General features: G+C 40.2%; 1 protein-coding gene across 3 annotated transcripts in view; it reads right to left on the reverse strand.

Moving 5' to 3' along the window:
- Window positions 1–15804, reverse strand: part of FAM126B (family with sequence similarity 126 member B) — a 1024500-nt gene that overhangs the window by 649977 nt on the left and 358719 nt on the right. For all 3 annotated transcript variants that reach the window (XM_044075704.1, XM_044075703.1, XM_044075705.1), the window contains one exon: window positions 9927–10003. In XM_044075704.1, the coding sequence (XP_043931639.1) occupies window positions 9927–9977 (51 nt within the window). In that variant the 5' untranslated portion in view covers window positions 9978–10003. The remainder of the gene's footprint in view (window positions 1–9926; window positions 10004–15804) is intronic.

The raw sequence follows: 15804 nt of genomic DNA on the forward strand, positions 1-15804 counted from the left end.
TTTATGTGAAAGTAAAATTAAGTAGTTTAAACTCCTGTGTTAGACTGCGGCATTTAAAGATGCAAATTATTTTTATTTTATCCATTTGGCTTGTAAAAAGCTATGAATGGTAAAACAAGTTTACAATATAAAGGCAAAGAGTTTACTCATGTACAATCACAGAGACATCCTGGAAACCTGCACAGCCGCAGCAATCCTATCCTCCCTAACTCTGTTCATTCATTTACAGGCTTAGGAGGTTTGTCAGGAGTATAACATTTCTGACCTAGCATCAGTGATCCATGGTTCAAAGAAATTAATGCTAGCTTTCAGGAGAAGAACTGAGCAGGAACAGAAGTGCATGGGAAGTGCAGGTGTCAATAAATTGCAATTACAGACAACAGGATGGGTGAATAGTATGGTTACTTTTGTGAAACATTACAATATGCACATTGCACTGATCAACAAGATCTGAATAAAATGTTTAAATAAGACATTGTCCCACTGGATGCAGCTGAAGAGTAATCTTGAATACAAAAAAAATATTTTTGCTTTATATGATTTGCCATATACTTATTTTACTGAGATTAAATGTAGAAATTTAGAAATCTGCTGAATAAACAGGGAAGGAAGGGCTGACTCATAGTTTTAAAAGGTCTCTGAATTTTTTAAATTGGGTTCTTTGGGACATAATGAAGGGGTGAAGCTTCTATCAGGGTGTTATAGACTAATTCCTTTCTAACAGTTTTTTGTACAATATGTCTGCCTTACAGAGAATAGTAGTAGTTATGTTTAAGTTGTTAGAAAGTCATTTTGCAATGATTTTGAGTTCGATATTGACTGGCAATATCTGACCCATATTCTCCATCTGGAAAAATTATCCAGATTTGACAAAGTAGATAAGAGTGTTGTTGATGGGTTGGGAGACCATCAGCTTTTTGTTACTACACTGTGGCACTAGATGGTCCTTAGTAATAGTTTCCCCAAGCTGGGATAAAAAGAGAGAAACCAGCCTAATAAGTGCAGTCGTGAGAGATCGCCAAGACGGCTGTGTTGGCGTGTACCGAGGCCTCTAAGGGACTTATCCAGAGCAGCCGGTAATGGCAGCACTGCCTGGTACTTGAACACCCCTTCTCATCTTGCATGAAAGCAAACTACTGCTTCCTAGGATGGACTAGTTAAGAAGAGGTACTTTGAAGGGCATCATACAGACTCTTCACAATGGTTAATACTTTTCTGTTTTGCAGATCTTAAACCAAATGCTGGAAAGCGTGTCTGAAAAGGACCTTTCCCTGAAAGGAAGCACCCAGGTTGGCCTACTTAAAATTAACAATAAATGAGAGCCTAATCCATGCCCCTTGGCATATGCATAAAATCAATGCTGCCACTCTGTCATTAGTGTCAAGCCAGTCAGTTTACTTGCATTCATGTATTTGTTAACCTGCATTTGTGTTGCTTCAAAGACCATTTTCAGCCATGACCCAGGCTAATGGCAAGAAATTACATCCCTGTAGTTTGCAAACACACTGACAAAACTTCATTCTTTAATACACAGGAGTTTCAGAATAGTTTTTGAATATGTACAAATCCAAACTAAACATATATATATATATATATATATATATATATATATATATATATATATATATATATATACATACATATTATATATACATATACATATGCACATAATAGTAAAGGACAATTAGAAGTGTTTAATAAGGTAATAAATGGATGACAATTTACTACAACTGATATAAGACATAATATTGTGAAGGAAAATCATTTAATAGAATAATTTAAACATTGGGATACTAACCAGATGAATAATCATCTTGAGACCCTCCAGTGGCATAGAGGGCCTGCACCACAGCCCAATCAACCCAGGTTCGATTAGTAGCGTGGGCAACTGATGGACCAGCAAGGAGGGATGGGCATGTCTGTTCAAAGTGGGAGGGTGTCTGCCTTAACCACACCTCCCCAAGGGAGTGTCATCAAAAGGGGAAGTTTACCTCGAATGTTGACAACGAATGACAGGTGGGGCAGAGAGGGAGTAAGGCATGTAAATAAACTGCTCCCTGGATGGAAGCAGAGATAGTTGCCCCCCCCCCCATGATGGATGCAGAAATGGCTTTGCCCCCAGAATGTCTTAAGTAGTCATGACCTGCCAGGGGGAGGGGATAGGAGATTAAAGCTAGTTGACCTGGCATGGATATGGAACACTGGGGGCTGGGCCAGTTACATGATGTTCCAAGGGGGACCAAAAAAAAAATTAAAGAAAAAGATGAGTAATAATCTTGTTACACAGCTGAGAACTTTATTAATCATCATGATATTACCTGAGAACCTCTGCTATCTCTGAAAAAACAAAAACAAAAACAAAAAATCTTGCTTTTTTCCCACTTTTCTGAGATTTAAAAAAGTTCAATACAGGCTTGCTGTTTCCTGAACTGTTTTTACGTTTCTGTGAGGCCATTTTTGCTTGGGCTAAAGGAAAGTCTCTCTGTTGATCAGTGGCAGTGAATAACATTGAGCAGCTTCCCTGCCCCCCGTAGGAGTGGTTACTGACTTGAAACTGTAGTTTTATTGTCCGCTTTGGGTCTATTCCTGCTTCTTTCCAGCCCCTGCTATCAAGCACGCCTTAACGTGCTTTAGCGATTAGCTGAGCATCGGCAGCCGGTTTAACAAGGTTAAACTTTTTCTGGCTCCATAAAGTCTGTTCTTCAATTTTTCCCTTAGAACTGCTCTGTTAGGAACCTAAACAGTTTACACCTTCACTAAAAGCAGCACTTGTTCCTAATTGCTTTTTCTTCTCAAAAACTCAGCACTTGTCTTAAAAGCATATCCCTTGTCTTATAAGCATTTTCTTTGCAGGTCAAGCACTCCTATATTATACAAATCCCTCACTTGCAAAACCCCAGGAGTGCCCACTTCCCTGCTAAGCCCTCTACTTTTCTGTCTCATACCAACTCATAATTCTTTCTAGCATGTCGAAGGGTCAGATGCTGGCGTCCTCTCCTGCCCAGTTGGTGAATCTGGGAGTTCTGAGGCAATGTTACAATTGCCTCATGTACACGGACAACCCTCTCCTCCTCCCACATAACACTAACACTTGCGAGAGATGCAGCTATTTAGCCAAACTGGAGGCTGAGCTCTCTCAACTCAAGACTGGCAAGACCAGGCAGGAGGAGAAGGCAACTACACACACCAAAATACAAGTCTCACATGACTCAACCACACCACTGAATCAAACACATAAACACACTAAGACATACTTGGAGGCTCTGAGTAAAAATTTACCTAAACAGCAAAGGGCTCCAAAGCAGACACCCAAGCAACTGCAAACTCAAGACACCACACAAACAACACATAAAAAACAAAATCAGTGTGCAAAGCAGTCACTGCCCTTAAGGCCAAATACAACACCAAACATACTTGTCATAGGTGACTCCATAGTCAGACACACTGACGTCCCACTCACCAGGCTGAACAAGGAGAAGGTCACGGTAAGCTGCCTATCGGGCTAGAATCCGCCACATAACACAAGCACTCAGGTCACTCCACGGCAAGTACAAGTATGACACAGTCATTGTCCATGCTGGTGTGAACGACCTGAGACGCACCTCCCTGGACTACATGAAAAGAGACATAGAGGAGCTCTCTGATTATGTAGCCCAGACAGGTATGACCCTGACCCTGAGCAGTATCCTTCCTTCACCTAATGATGCCACAATATAGTGACAAGATGATCAGCTTTAACAATTGGCTTAATTTCTGGTGTCATTCAAAGGGGATCCAGTGTCTGTCTGCTTGGGATGACATGCTTGACAAGCCACGCTGGGGACGGCTTGCACCTGTCACCCCTGGGGTTCCGGATATTGGTTAGGGCTCTTGCCAACCCAAAGTGCCTTTTTAGGCAAGGCTCAAATTCTAAACCTACCACCCTAGAAAACAAAAACGGGAAGAAACTAAGGGTAATGCTGCTCAATGCCAGAAGTCTAAATCTCAAAATGCACGCACTTGAGGCCCTTCTCAGTATGGAGAACATCGATGTCTGTGCTGTGACTGAAACCTGGTTCAAGGCTCCTGAGAGCACCCCGGCACTATCAGGTTTTACCTCATATCATGCGTTCCGGCCCCAAAACCCGGACCATACCACAAAAGGAGGGGGTGTATCCATATTCATCAAGGATACCCACACCTCCAGGTTGGTGGCTACGAAGCATCGGAAACCATCCAGGTGCAATTAACCATAGGCAAAACTGCTCTACAATTTGTAGCATGCTACAGGCCACCCTCTCAAACTCAGGAAACCCACACAGCCTTCCTGAAGACACTGGAGGGTATAAATGTATCACCAAACACCATCATATTGGGTGATTTCAACTACCCGAATATAGACTGGGAACATTACTCAAGCCCCAACTTTCTAGCCCAAAGGTTACTGGAGTTCATAAATTCAAATGCCATGGAACAACTAGTCACCGTCCCCACAAGAGGAGAAAATATACTAGATCTCATCATCACAAACATGGGGACAAAATGCTCCACACCGAAGTATATCCCTCTTTGGTGAGATCAGATGATAAACTAATCTCACTAGAAATCCACATCCCGCCCCACCTCAAACAAAAAAGACCACAGTGAAGAACTTCTCTAAAGCAAACTTCACACTTCTCAAGACAGGTGTGGTATCCTTCAAGGCCCCCGAGCCAATGGAAACCACAACCCAAGCTGCGGAAGCCCTTACAAATGCCTTCTATGAACACCTTCAGGACTGCATGGATCAGGCAATCCCAAATAAAACCAAGACTCTTTCCACCAAGGGCAAACGTCCAGTCTGGTGGACCCCAGCCATAAACAAACTTTACAATAAGAGGAGAAAGCTATTACATGATAGAGCAAAATCCCAAAAAGGGAAGGCATCTTTGATCAGTACTAGCAAGAAACTATGATCCCTCATAAAATCATCCAAGGCCAACTTTGAGAAAAAATTGCCATAGATTCAAAAGACAATCATAAGGCCTTCTTCAGCTATGTCAGAAACCTGGGTGGAAACTCCCAGATATGCTCAGAATTAGTCCAAAATGATACAAAAATCACTGAACCCACAGACATTGCCAACATACTGGCAGACAGGTTTAGCGCAAACTTCACCCCCCTCTCCTCCCCAAAAGGAGAGATAACTATCCCAACAGAGTGTAGCCTCCCAGACATCTCAAATGCGCAGGTGAAAGCTGCTCTCTCTAAAGCTAAAAACACAGCATCAATGGGACCGGATGGTGTCCCCGGCTGTGTGCTACATGAACTCAATGAAGAACTAAACCCGCACATAAGGCAGCTGTTTAATCTTAGCCTTACCACAGGATATGTGCCCAAGGAGTGGCATACGGCAACTGTGATCCCACTCCACAAAGGCGGTGCCTCTACGGACCCTGGTAATTACCGCCCCATAAGCTTAACAAGCCTGGTCTGCAAAGCTATGGAGATGATCATAATGGAACTCATAAACAAGGACATAGGGGACTTGCAGACCTTGGACCCAACCCAGTTTGGCTTTGTCAAGGGCAGATCTTGCCTTTTGAAGTTGGTCAACTTCTTCGAAACAGTTACCAAGGCCATTGATGAGGGAAAGGCAGTCCATACAGCCTACCTTGACCTTGCAAAAGCTTTCGACACAATACCCCACTCGGGTATCATAGAGAAACTTACCAGCTTAAATGTAAACTCATATGTCACAAGATGGGTTGCAAACTGGCTAAAGGACAGAACCCACAGGGTTAGAGTTGCTGGAGCCATGTCAGACTCCAAGCCGGTTACAAGTGGTGTCCCACAGGGCTCAGTCCTTGGCCCCTATTGTTCGGCATCTACTTCTCAGAAGTACAGGCAAACATAGGAGGACTATGGCTGACAAAGTTTGCGGATGACTGCAAACTGGGTGCCATAGTGGATAGTACATCGGACACAGACATCCTTCAGAGGGTCTCACGGAAACTGATAGCTGGTGCCAGAGCCATGGCCTGAAGTTAAACGCAAAGTGTATAGTCATACCCTTCGGGAAAAACAAGGTAACCCCAAGCTACCATATAGGTGGCAACCCACTAAGCACAGAAGAGGTTATCAGGGACCTGGGTACCCAGGTTGACAGTGGCCTCTCGTTTGACACTCATGTTGCTAAAGTGGTTCGAAAGACCTTCTACATTGCCCATCTGATCATGAAGGGATTCACATCCAGATCAAGTGAGGTCATTGTTCCCCTGTACTCTTCACTTATCAGACCAATGATAGAGTACAATGCCCCATTCGGGATGTATCTCACCCGACACCTGCAGCAATTGGAGAGACCCCAAAAGTTCCTCACCAAAAGGATAAAGGGACTCCAAAACCTGTCATATACTGCCAGACTGAAGAAACTCCAACTCTATTCAGTTGCATACCGTCTGCTCAGAGGTGACCTGTGCCTGACATACAAGGCCATGACCAACCCGGAATTAATGAACATGCTCCACCTCAAAAAATCCAAATCCACCAGAACCACTAGAGCAAGTGACTTAAACCTTAGCACGGATAAAAAAAGGACATGCTGGATGGATAGATTTATCACCCAGAGACTCCCCATGCTGTGGAATAAAATCCCGGTCCATGTGAGGCAGAGCACCTCGCTGGCTCTGTTCAAGAGAAATCTTGACCGGTGGATGGGAGATCGTAGGTTTACCCCAGGAATCATCTCTGTGTCACTGCTGGACAGAGGCACAACAAACTAATGGGCACATTATTTCTAACATAAGGGGTGGCGTAAGCCACATAACTTTGGGCTAGGCTTATAAATGCCTTAGGGCAGATAGCCTAGTATAAACCTATGAACCTATGAACCTAATCAACACAAAATGCAGAAATATCTAATGTACTTTGAGTATATGAGATACAAGAATTAATATGTTACTTAACATTAATACAATGAAGCAAGAGTGATGTGAACTAGATAAAATAAATATAATACTCTGTGCTGTACATCAAATGTCTTTTTTTTTTAAAGAGCAAAATTTTATTATGCATAACATTTTCATTTTCACATATTGTGCAATCCTCATACATGCTGCACTGATCACCAGTACACCCATTGTAAAAATATATGTTTACATACACTAGTAAACTAGCTTCATGTCAATAAATCAGTGCTTACATTTACCTTTCAATAACTTGGCATTACTTAGGCTGGATCATAGGAGGTGACTAGGCTAATGGCCCTGGGGCCCTTACAAGCTTAGCCAAGAGGTATTGCCAAAAAGAAACCTCAGTCAGCACCTGTCGCCCCTGTCAATGAGGGACACAGGTGAAACCCCTGGGACAAATCTGTGGTTTCCCATCCACTCATCAAGGTTGCACTTGAAGAGGGTCAGTGAGGTACTCTCTTTGTCATGTATAGGAAGTGTATTCCAGAGGCAGGGCAGCCTCTGGGAGACAAACATGTCTCTTCAGCAGGTTTTGTTGATGTCGCATATTAGATTCAGGCCTTTTGAGCAGATAATGCATGAGAACTTATGGATATGGAGTATCTCTAGTAGGGCAGGGTCCGAGATAGCCTTGTAGGCAAGACACAGATCACCCCTGAGCAATCTGTATGATATCAAATGCAGTGATAGTGATTTAAGCCTGTCTGCATAGGACAGGTTTTGGAGGCCATGGATTCTCTTTGTGAGGTATTTCAGTGGTCTTTCCAGCTGGTGCAGATGTTTGGAGAAGTACATACCAAATGGGGCATTATACTCAATTATTGGAATAATGAGGGAGGAGTATAGAGAGGTAATAGCCTCCTTTTTTCTGGATGCAATCCCTTTACTTATGAGATGAACCAAGTAAAATGCTTTTCTGACCACTGCCGCTACATGATTGTCGAATGTGAGGTTATCAACCTGAGTGCCCTGCTTTCTCACCACATGTTGTGTGCTTAGAGGGTTGCCGTTGATGTGGTAATCAGCAGGGGACGTGTTTTTGCCGAATGGAATGATGATACATTTCTTTGCTTTTAGCATGAAGCGATGACTTTGGCACCACATTCAATAGCTGCATTGAGACCCTCTTGCAGTATGTTAACATCACTTGGGGAGTCAATGACAGCACCCAACTTACAGTCATCCGCAAACTTAGTCAGCCACAGGCCTTTTGTCTTTGCCTGGACCTCTGAGAAGTAGATGCCAAAAAGTAGTATATCAAAAACAGATATTCCATTTAGTCTTGGTCTCCAGACTGTTTAACACTGCTCCTTAAATAAAACACAACTATTTATAATATAATTTGAAATCAGGGCTTAACTAGTTATCTTAATGTTTTATTATCCTTATCACACAAATACAATAACAATTGGACAAGTGAATTCATACCTTGTAGTACATTTTACTTTATTAGGCAGATCTACATGTTAGTCGCTTTGTTTGAAGTCAAAGCCCTGTTCAAGCTCAATTTTCATTATAAAATCTTATAAAGCTTTTTTTTTTTTTTCAACAGGCAGTAAGTGAACAGATGGATGCAGATGGCTGAACAACAGGTCATCAGTATTAGTAGATTAGCAAAGGTCCTTGGAGATCAGTGATCTACCCAGGTTAATAAATAGAATAAAAATAAAAGCATAAATGGCATAAGGGTTTTAACAGACTTCTTCATGGCCATCTCTGTTGTCAGATGGCTCTTCCTAAGAGTGTTCATCCACACCCATGAATTGAACTCCCAGAAGATGTAAACAGTGTATATATGTCAAGGAATAACTACAGGCATAGCAGGGACAGAAACCATGGAAGTCCCCTTGACCTTTACTTGTAAGCTTAAATCTGCCTGTGAAGAGATGGGCATTCTTGCAACCTTAGCCCTTGTTGTTGGATGTGCTAATTTGATCACTGTAAGCCTGTCTACCTTAATGTTCTGGAATAATTTCTTCAAGCCTGAGTTCAACCACAGAGCACCCACTACAGGATCTATTGACTTGACCTGCATAAAAAGGCTGGTTACTGCAATGTTCATGATGCTCAAGTATTGTAGCAGTGGTGTTAATGTCTTGGTATTCACCCACAAAAGGAGGCAGCCCAGGAGGTACCTCCATGATCACCTTCAGCACTGTTAGATAATGACAGGAATAAGCCTGATCTCACATTAGCTGAGGGGAAACTATCAGTGTGAATGGACAGAGGCTGCTTTTACTGTAGGTTTAGCAAACACATACCTCTGTATTGTTTGCCCTCCAGATCCCACCATCTGCCTCCATTTGAATCCTGCCTGTGACTGGGTGAAGTCTGTGCTGATATCTAAACTTATTACCCTCCAAATATGTCATTCCCATTACAATCGAGTAGGCTATATACTTCTCACAGCATCATTTGTCGGTAACGGAGTTAAAGGGGTGACACCCATTTCACTCCTTTACACTGTCTGCCTAGTCACAGGATGTGCCAGTGTAGGATACGGTTAGTGATCATAAGATTACAGCTACACTTTTAGTATCAAATGCTTCACTACAATGGAGTTTGGGAATGGCATTCAAAGTGTGATAGAAGCAGAAAAAACTGGAGAGTACTAGTCCAGTCTGACACACCAAGGTTTGAGCCAGTAGAAGGGATGCATACTCCCAAATGGGAAGATGGAAAAAGTAAGAATCAGCATACTTTGTAACAAAGGAGCTCAGAATATGATAAAGAAGCCCCCTTAACCTACCATGCTATGATTATAAACTGCATCCCATTTCTGACTTTATCAGTGCATTTTTTTACGAAGGCATTACAGCTTACAGTTCTACATTTTCTGCAGTAACTCCACTCGCATGTGATATCTGGAACCAAGCTTCTCCTCACAGTGTCCTTCTCAAGAATTTTAAACACAAGGTTTCACTTACATCACTTCACTTACATATACGGACTGCAGTCTTATAAAATGAAAACAGCCACAATAACAAAACTTGCCTTGAATTCCGAGAGCCATTCTTCCACAACACTTCTTTCAGATCCCAGCATCTTCCTTTGGCTCCCACTTTTCTCACCTTTAGAATGTTCAGGAGAAAAACACAAAATATAGTGAGAACACAATTTCTGATAAAATACTTAAAACTAACAAATTCAAACTTAAATAAAATTAATGGAAAACCAAACAATAGTAGACTATGTCCATTTAACTAAATCAGGATCTTGAAGTCTGCATCCCAATCTCATGATCAGCAAATTTTGTGTGGCCATAACTCCAGAGTCAGATATACTCTTGCACATACAAAACTCCACATAATGAAAATACCAAGGTTGCAAGACCTACACCATAAGCAACAGGTAATCATTTTTAAATGCTACCAATGCTTCCTATACCTTTCATTTTCAAAAAATCAGATTTATCACTCTCATAATCCTAGAGAGGATAAAGCTTTCCTGGTAAGTGAATGAATGAACCTCTTTTGTACGCCACTAAAAAATAACTACAGCAAGTATCCTGTTAACCTTGGGGTGCGCTGCCTAATGTAAATATGCCACAAAAAGAAAATGCCCACATTCCCAGTGCTGTAGTGGTACACCAAATACTCACTCAGGGTCAGAATTACTACTGCAAATGGATTAAAGAATACATATGGGAAATGCTTACCATAACATTAGATTCTCAAGAATGTATCTTAAATTAGACCCTTATATTAGGACATGGGCTACTCTGGCATAAAACACTTACATTTCTAACACTCTTCCTCATGGAATCACCCTTACTATATTCATTACTTAATACCTACATAAAAATAAATGCTTGTCATGGCCTCTCAGTTCTTCCATATTTACACAGTCTCCTAATTAATCCACTCCAATACCCAAGGCAGAAGAATTATGAACATGACAAAATATAGAGTTACAGTTCTAGTAGGACAGACACTGTGTCAGCCAAGGGTAGCAGAACACTGATAGGTAGAAAACTCAGAAATCTGCAAACTATGGAAGCAAATAAGGCACAGGAGTACAAGGAAACACAAGCTGTCTGTAGCTTAAAAATGCTCCAATATTGGTCTCCTAAAGCAATATCACTTTTACAATATTTAGCAGAAGTATAAATTAATTTCAGTTTAGCAGCAGTAGCATGAATTTTTTTCTATGGATACATCTGAAAGAAAGCAGAAGCCACAACAGTTGTGCAATACAAAGGCTCTCCTATATTTAAAGTGACAAAAAACTGCATTTTTTCAGAAGCTCTGCCCTTCACCTGACTTTTTTTTTTTTTTTTTAACAACTTTTCTCCTCTTTGAGGTAAAGCAAAGAACTGCAGATTTTCACAAACGTGCTTTGGCCATGTCGTGACAAGAAACTCAGTTGGATGGTCATAGTATGACAGCCTCATTTCTTATTTTCTGGATTTGGGTAGAAAGATGTAATTTGACTGACCTGATTCATATTAGAAAAGGAAGTCTGTTAGGGGATAATTCCAAGGCTCATTGTAAGAGCTAACAATAGTCTCTGAAAAGCAATGAACTTCTCTTTGGTGGAGAAAAAAAAGAGCATACAGCTCAGTAAGTCACCGTCCAAAATTATAAACACAAAAAGGTTTTTTCCCTGGCAGCCATTTTGATCACAAAAAGCAACTGTTTCAAAATGCAGAATCAGTAACTTTTTCTATAATGCAATTAAGATTCAAAGAGGAAACAGGTCCCTTACTGATGGAAAATGCCAGAGAAGCAACAGAATTAGCACTGCTCTCATGAATCCTAAAAAAAATAATATGTTGGCTTCCTGTCAATTAGTAGATTTATGTCAAACAAGATGCAGGCCACAGTGAAGGTTTTAAATTAAGCACTTTCATAGTATCTTTCCAGGGCTGCCTATCAGATTTAAGTAACAAAATGACAGGTTCTTTAAATAGAGGTATTCTCAGACTTTCTAATCAGTATTCTCAGGCTGAATAAGCACAAAGCTCCTGCAGTGACAACGGTCTAAGAAAAACATTCAGCATATTCCACCCAAAATGGTCTATGAAATCCAGGTAACACACACCAGGGAAGGATGAAAACTCTAGAGATACATACACTGGTATGCATGACAGGTACAGGAAGTACAAATAATCATTTCATACACTTAAAGGATTATCATACATAAAATACACTTCTGTTATCGATCAAGTGAAAGGATTAAAAGCAACTATGGTCATAAGTGGAACTACAGAGAAAAATCTCAAAGAAACACAAGCACCTTATCTAGCATTATATTTTATGTATAATAAGATGCTTTCTTCTGAATTTTTACATTACATTTGTTTCTACAATTGTGGTGCAGCAGTTAGCGTTGTCGTCTCACAAGATGTTCTCCAGTTCATTTCTTGGCTGGGGTGCCTTCTGTGCAGAGTCTGCTTGTCCTCCCTGTGGTCAGATGGTTTTCCTCAGGGTGCTCCAGTTTCCGCCCACATTCCAAAGACATGTAGTAGGTGGACTGGACACACTAAACTGGCCCTAGGTGCAAGTGTGTGTGCAGGTGAGTGGTACAGATGAACTACCGTAACAGGGCTAGCCACCCAGTGATGTAAAGCTTGGCTCAAGATGATTAGCACTGTTGAAGTTACACCCCGACCCCATGTGCAAAAATGTGAAAATGGGAGTGAGGATGGATGGATTTGCTTCTACAGCTTTACAGCATCCAGACTTTAAAACATGCACCTCTTCTTTTCCATGGCAGGTCCACCATTATTCTAAACCTTTATTTTGCATTTTTTTACCATTCTGGTGGAAAAAGCTACTAAACATTGTTTAAACATCTTTATTAAATCATCACCTTCTAAATGTTAACATGAGTACATATACATTAAGAAAAGAAAACAAAGTATGCTAACATTTTCCATTGTTGTCATGCAGGATACTTGTACGTTTTCTATTTAACAGCTTTAAACTTAACTACTTTCATGGTTTCCTTCTTGGTTGAACCAATACATGCAGAACATTACTGAGTGTATTGTTTCTACAAATTCCATTTATTTTTATGACATTTGCTTTCTCTTTTCGAAAGATCCCACCTCCAGTCCTTTTATCTCCTTTATAATATCTAATACTGCAATTAGAGTCAGTTTTGATTTTGATTTACATTTCCTAGTAACTGCTTTCTGACAGTTAATAGTATTAGATTTGGTAAGTCCTCACTATGTCTAGGCAATTCAGATAATGTATACTAGCTCAAAAGAATAATTTCCTTCATTACAACCATTTGCTTTCCAAATGTTTCATTCAAAATACTCCACAGGAATATTTGAAAATCTGCCAACTCATTACATTTCCAAAAATATGTTCCTAATTAACTCTTTCTTCCCCATCACATCTCTATTATTTGTTTTCTAGCCAAGGAAAAATCCTCGGAAGTCTACTTGGACATACAAGTACCCATGGAAACACTTGGTTCCCTATTGAAATCGCGAAGGTCCACTTACCTGAATACGGAAAATCGACACGTATATGTCGAACTGCGAAAACACCGATCGTCCTGAAGCGTGAAATCCGAAATCTCGAATCGTCATGGTTGGCCCTTCTGCAGTATAGCTCTGTAAGGTAAGTGTGTGATAGTTATGGACCTTAGGGTTAGGGTGCGGGTTAAGGTAAGTGCATAGATAGTAATGTATGTAAGGTTTAGTGTAGGGTTAGAAGTAGGGTTTTGGTTAGTGCATGTATGTGGTTTATTTATTTTGTTTGGGTAGGTAGTATGTAGCATGCGGTGGGGTTGGACGACTATGACGGTTCGAGATTTTGAATTTCGCTGTTTAGGGCGTTCAGTGTATTCGTGGTTCGGGTAATATGTGTCGATGATTCCATATTCGCTGACTAGGACTTTCACGGTTGTAAAATAGACCCAAAACACTTCCAGGCTAAACTCTAAACCTTCTTGATCTTTTGCATAACTGGGGGACTTGGAGCTCCACGTATTGTTCCTTTGTGCATGGTCTTTCCATTCTCATTCACTAATCTTTTCTAACCTTCAGTTATTTCTTGTTATAGATAGCATGGAATATCTTAAGTGCCCTACTAACTACCCTTTAAACAGGGGCTTCTATTCTTAACTCAACTAGAAAATGCAACCAGAGCTGGTCTTCTTAGTATCCCGTATCCTTTCCTCTTTGCTTATACTAATATCAGTCCTTGTTAGGAAAGGAAATCTCTAACCTGCAGTCCAAACTTCTAAACTTCTGCATAGTCTCATCCCACTGTCTTACATTGCCCTCCTGAGTTATTTGCTGCCGGTACATTGGTCCTTTTGCCATGTTCTTTCAGTAAATTCCAGTCCCCATCTTGCCTATTTTCTATGCCTCTACATGCTAGCTTAGTTCTTAGAATATGTGCAGCTAATTTGTGAACATGGTTATCTTGCTTAAAGACATGCATCCAGAATCCTAGTCTTTTTTGGTTCTTTACCTTCCCCTTCCCCCATTTCATCAGCTTCATCCCTTTCTACTTCGAGTTATAACCTTCTGTTTGAGTTGTGTACATGAGCCTTAACTGTGTACCTCTAAAGCATCCCTTCAAACCAGATAACCATACGCCACCTTGTTCAACAGAGAGAAATCAGATTATCCCATTTACGTCGTCTGCTTTCCCCTGTTAAATAAATCCCCTAAACTCTATCAATCATCATTCATAACTTCCTCTGGTTGACACACACCTGACCTGCATATAAGACTACAGGGACTACAACATTTCCACTGCTTGTATCTTACTATCCATATCCATAATCAAGAGCATTTATATTATCTTTATTTAGTCTCCTCCCACATACCTTTAGCTGCCATAACAGGATCCTTTTTAATCCATACAACTTATTTTATTTTGAAGCTATAAGTATGGGTATTGCTGAACCAATTAACTGCGTGAGTTCATAGTTCACAACTATAGCTTTTGTTTTATTTTAATTTCTTTTATATGCCCAAAAGACTTAAAACCGTCTCAAAACGTTCCACAAAAAAATGCCCTTGTCTGTTTTTATCTAATGCAAAACAATGACACTTGCAAAAAAGTTACCTTTTCACGATCACCATACTAGGTATAGCCTTAAATATGGGAGTTCCTTATATATATGCATATGTGTGTGTGTGTGTGTGTGTGGGTGTGTGTGTATATATATATATATATATATATATATATATACATGTATTATAGACACACACAAAATATATATATATAAAAAATATATATATATATATATATATATATATATATATATATATATATATATATATTAATTTAATTGTATTTTAATTTTTTCCTAACAGCTCCTCTAAATATACAGCAAATATAAAGCAAATAAAGAAGAAAGAGAATGTTCCTCTGTTCAAACACATCTTGTCATAGAGGATCCTTCTACCATAATTCTTGCCTTGACCCTTCATATAACTTATCACTCTTATTATTCTATTAGGGAATGCAAATATTATTGTAGCCCTACTCACAAAATCCCAGCTGACTCTATTGAATGCTTTCTCTGCATCAAGAGCCACCAACAATGTAAGCATTTTCTTATGCTGTCCCCTCCTTGGAATTATCATTGCCATTCTCTCAGCTGTCATAAACACTTTATAATCATGGTTAAACATTGAAATGGGTCAATATGAGGCTAGGTCTGAAGGGTCTATACTCTCTGAGGTTAATACACGTACTGCAGCATTCTTCCAAGATGCTGGTACCCCCCACCTCTTTTTAAAATATTGTTAAACAAAGCCTTCTAGATCTTTATCAATTCCTGCCTGCTGAATTTCAGACTTCCATAGGAACACTGACTGTACCTAGAGACTTCCCTGTTAATTGAATATGCATCACTATTTTCTCTATGTCTAACTAGAGGAAGAGGAGGCTCA

The sequence above is a fragment of the Protopterus annectens genome, chromosome 6.part1, assembly GCF_019279795.1.
Source record: "Protopterus annectens isolate FY-2018-M chromosome 6.part1, PAN1.0, whole genome shotgun sequence".
In the NCBI taxonomy this organism is placed as follows: Eukaryota; Metazoa; Chordata; order Ceratodontiformes; family Protopteridae; genus Protopterus; species Protopterus annectens.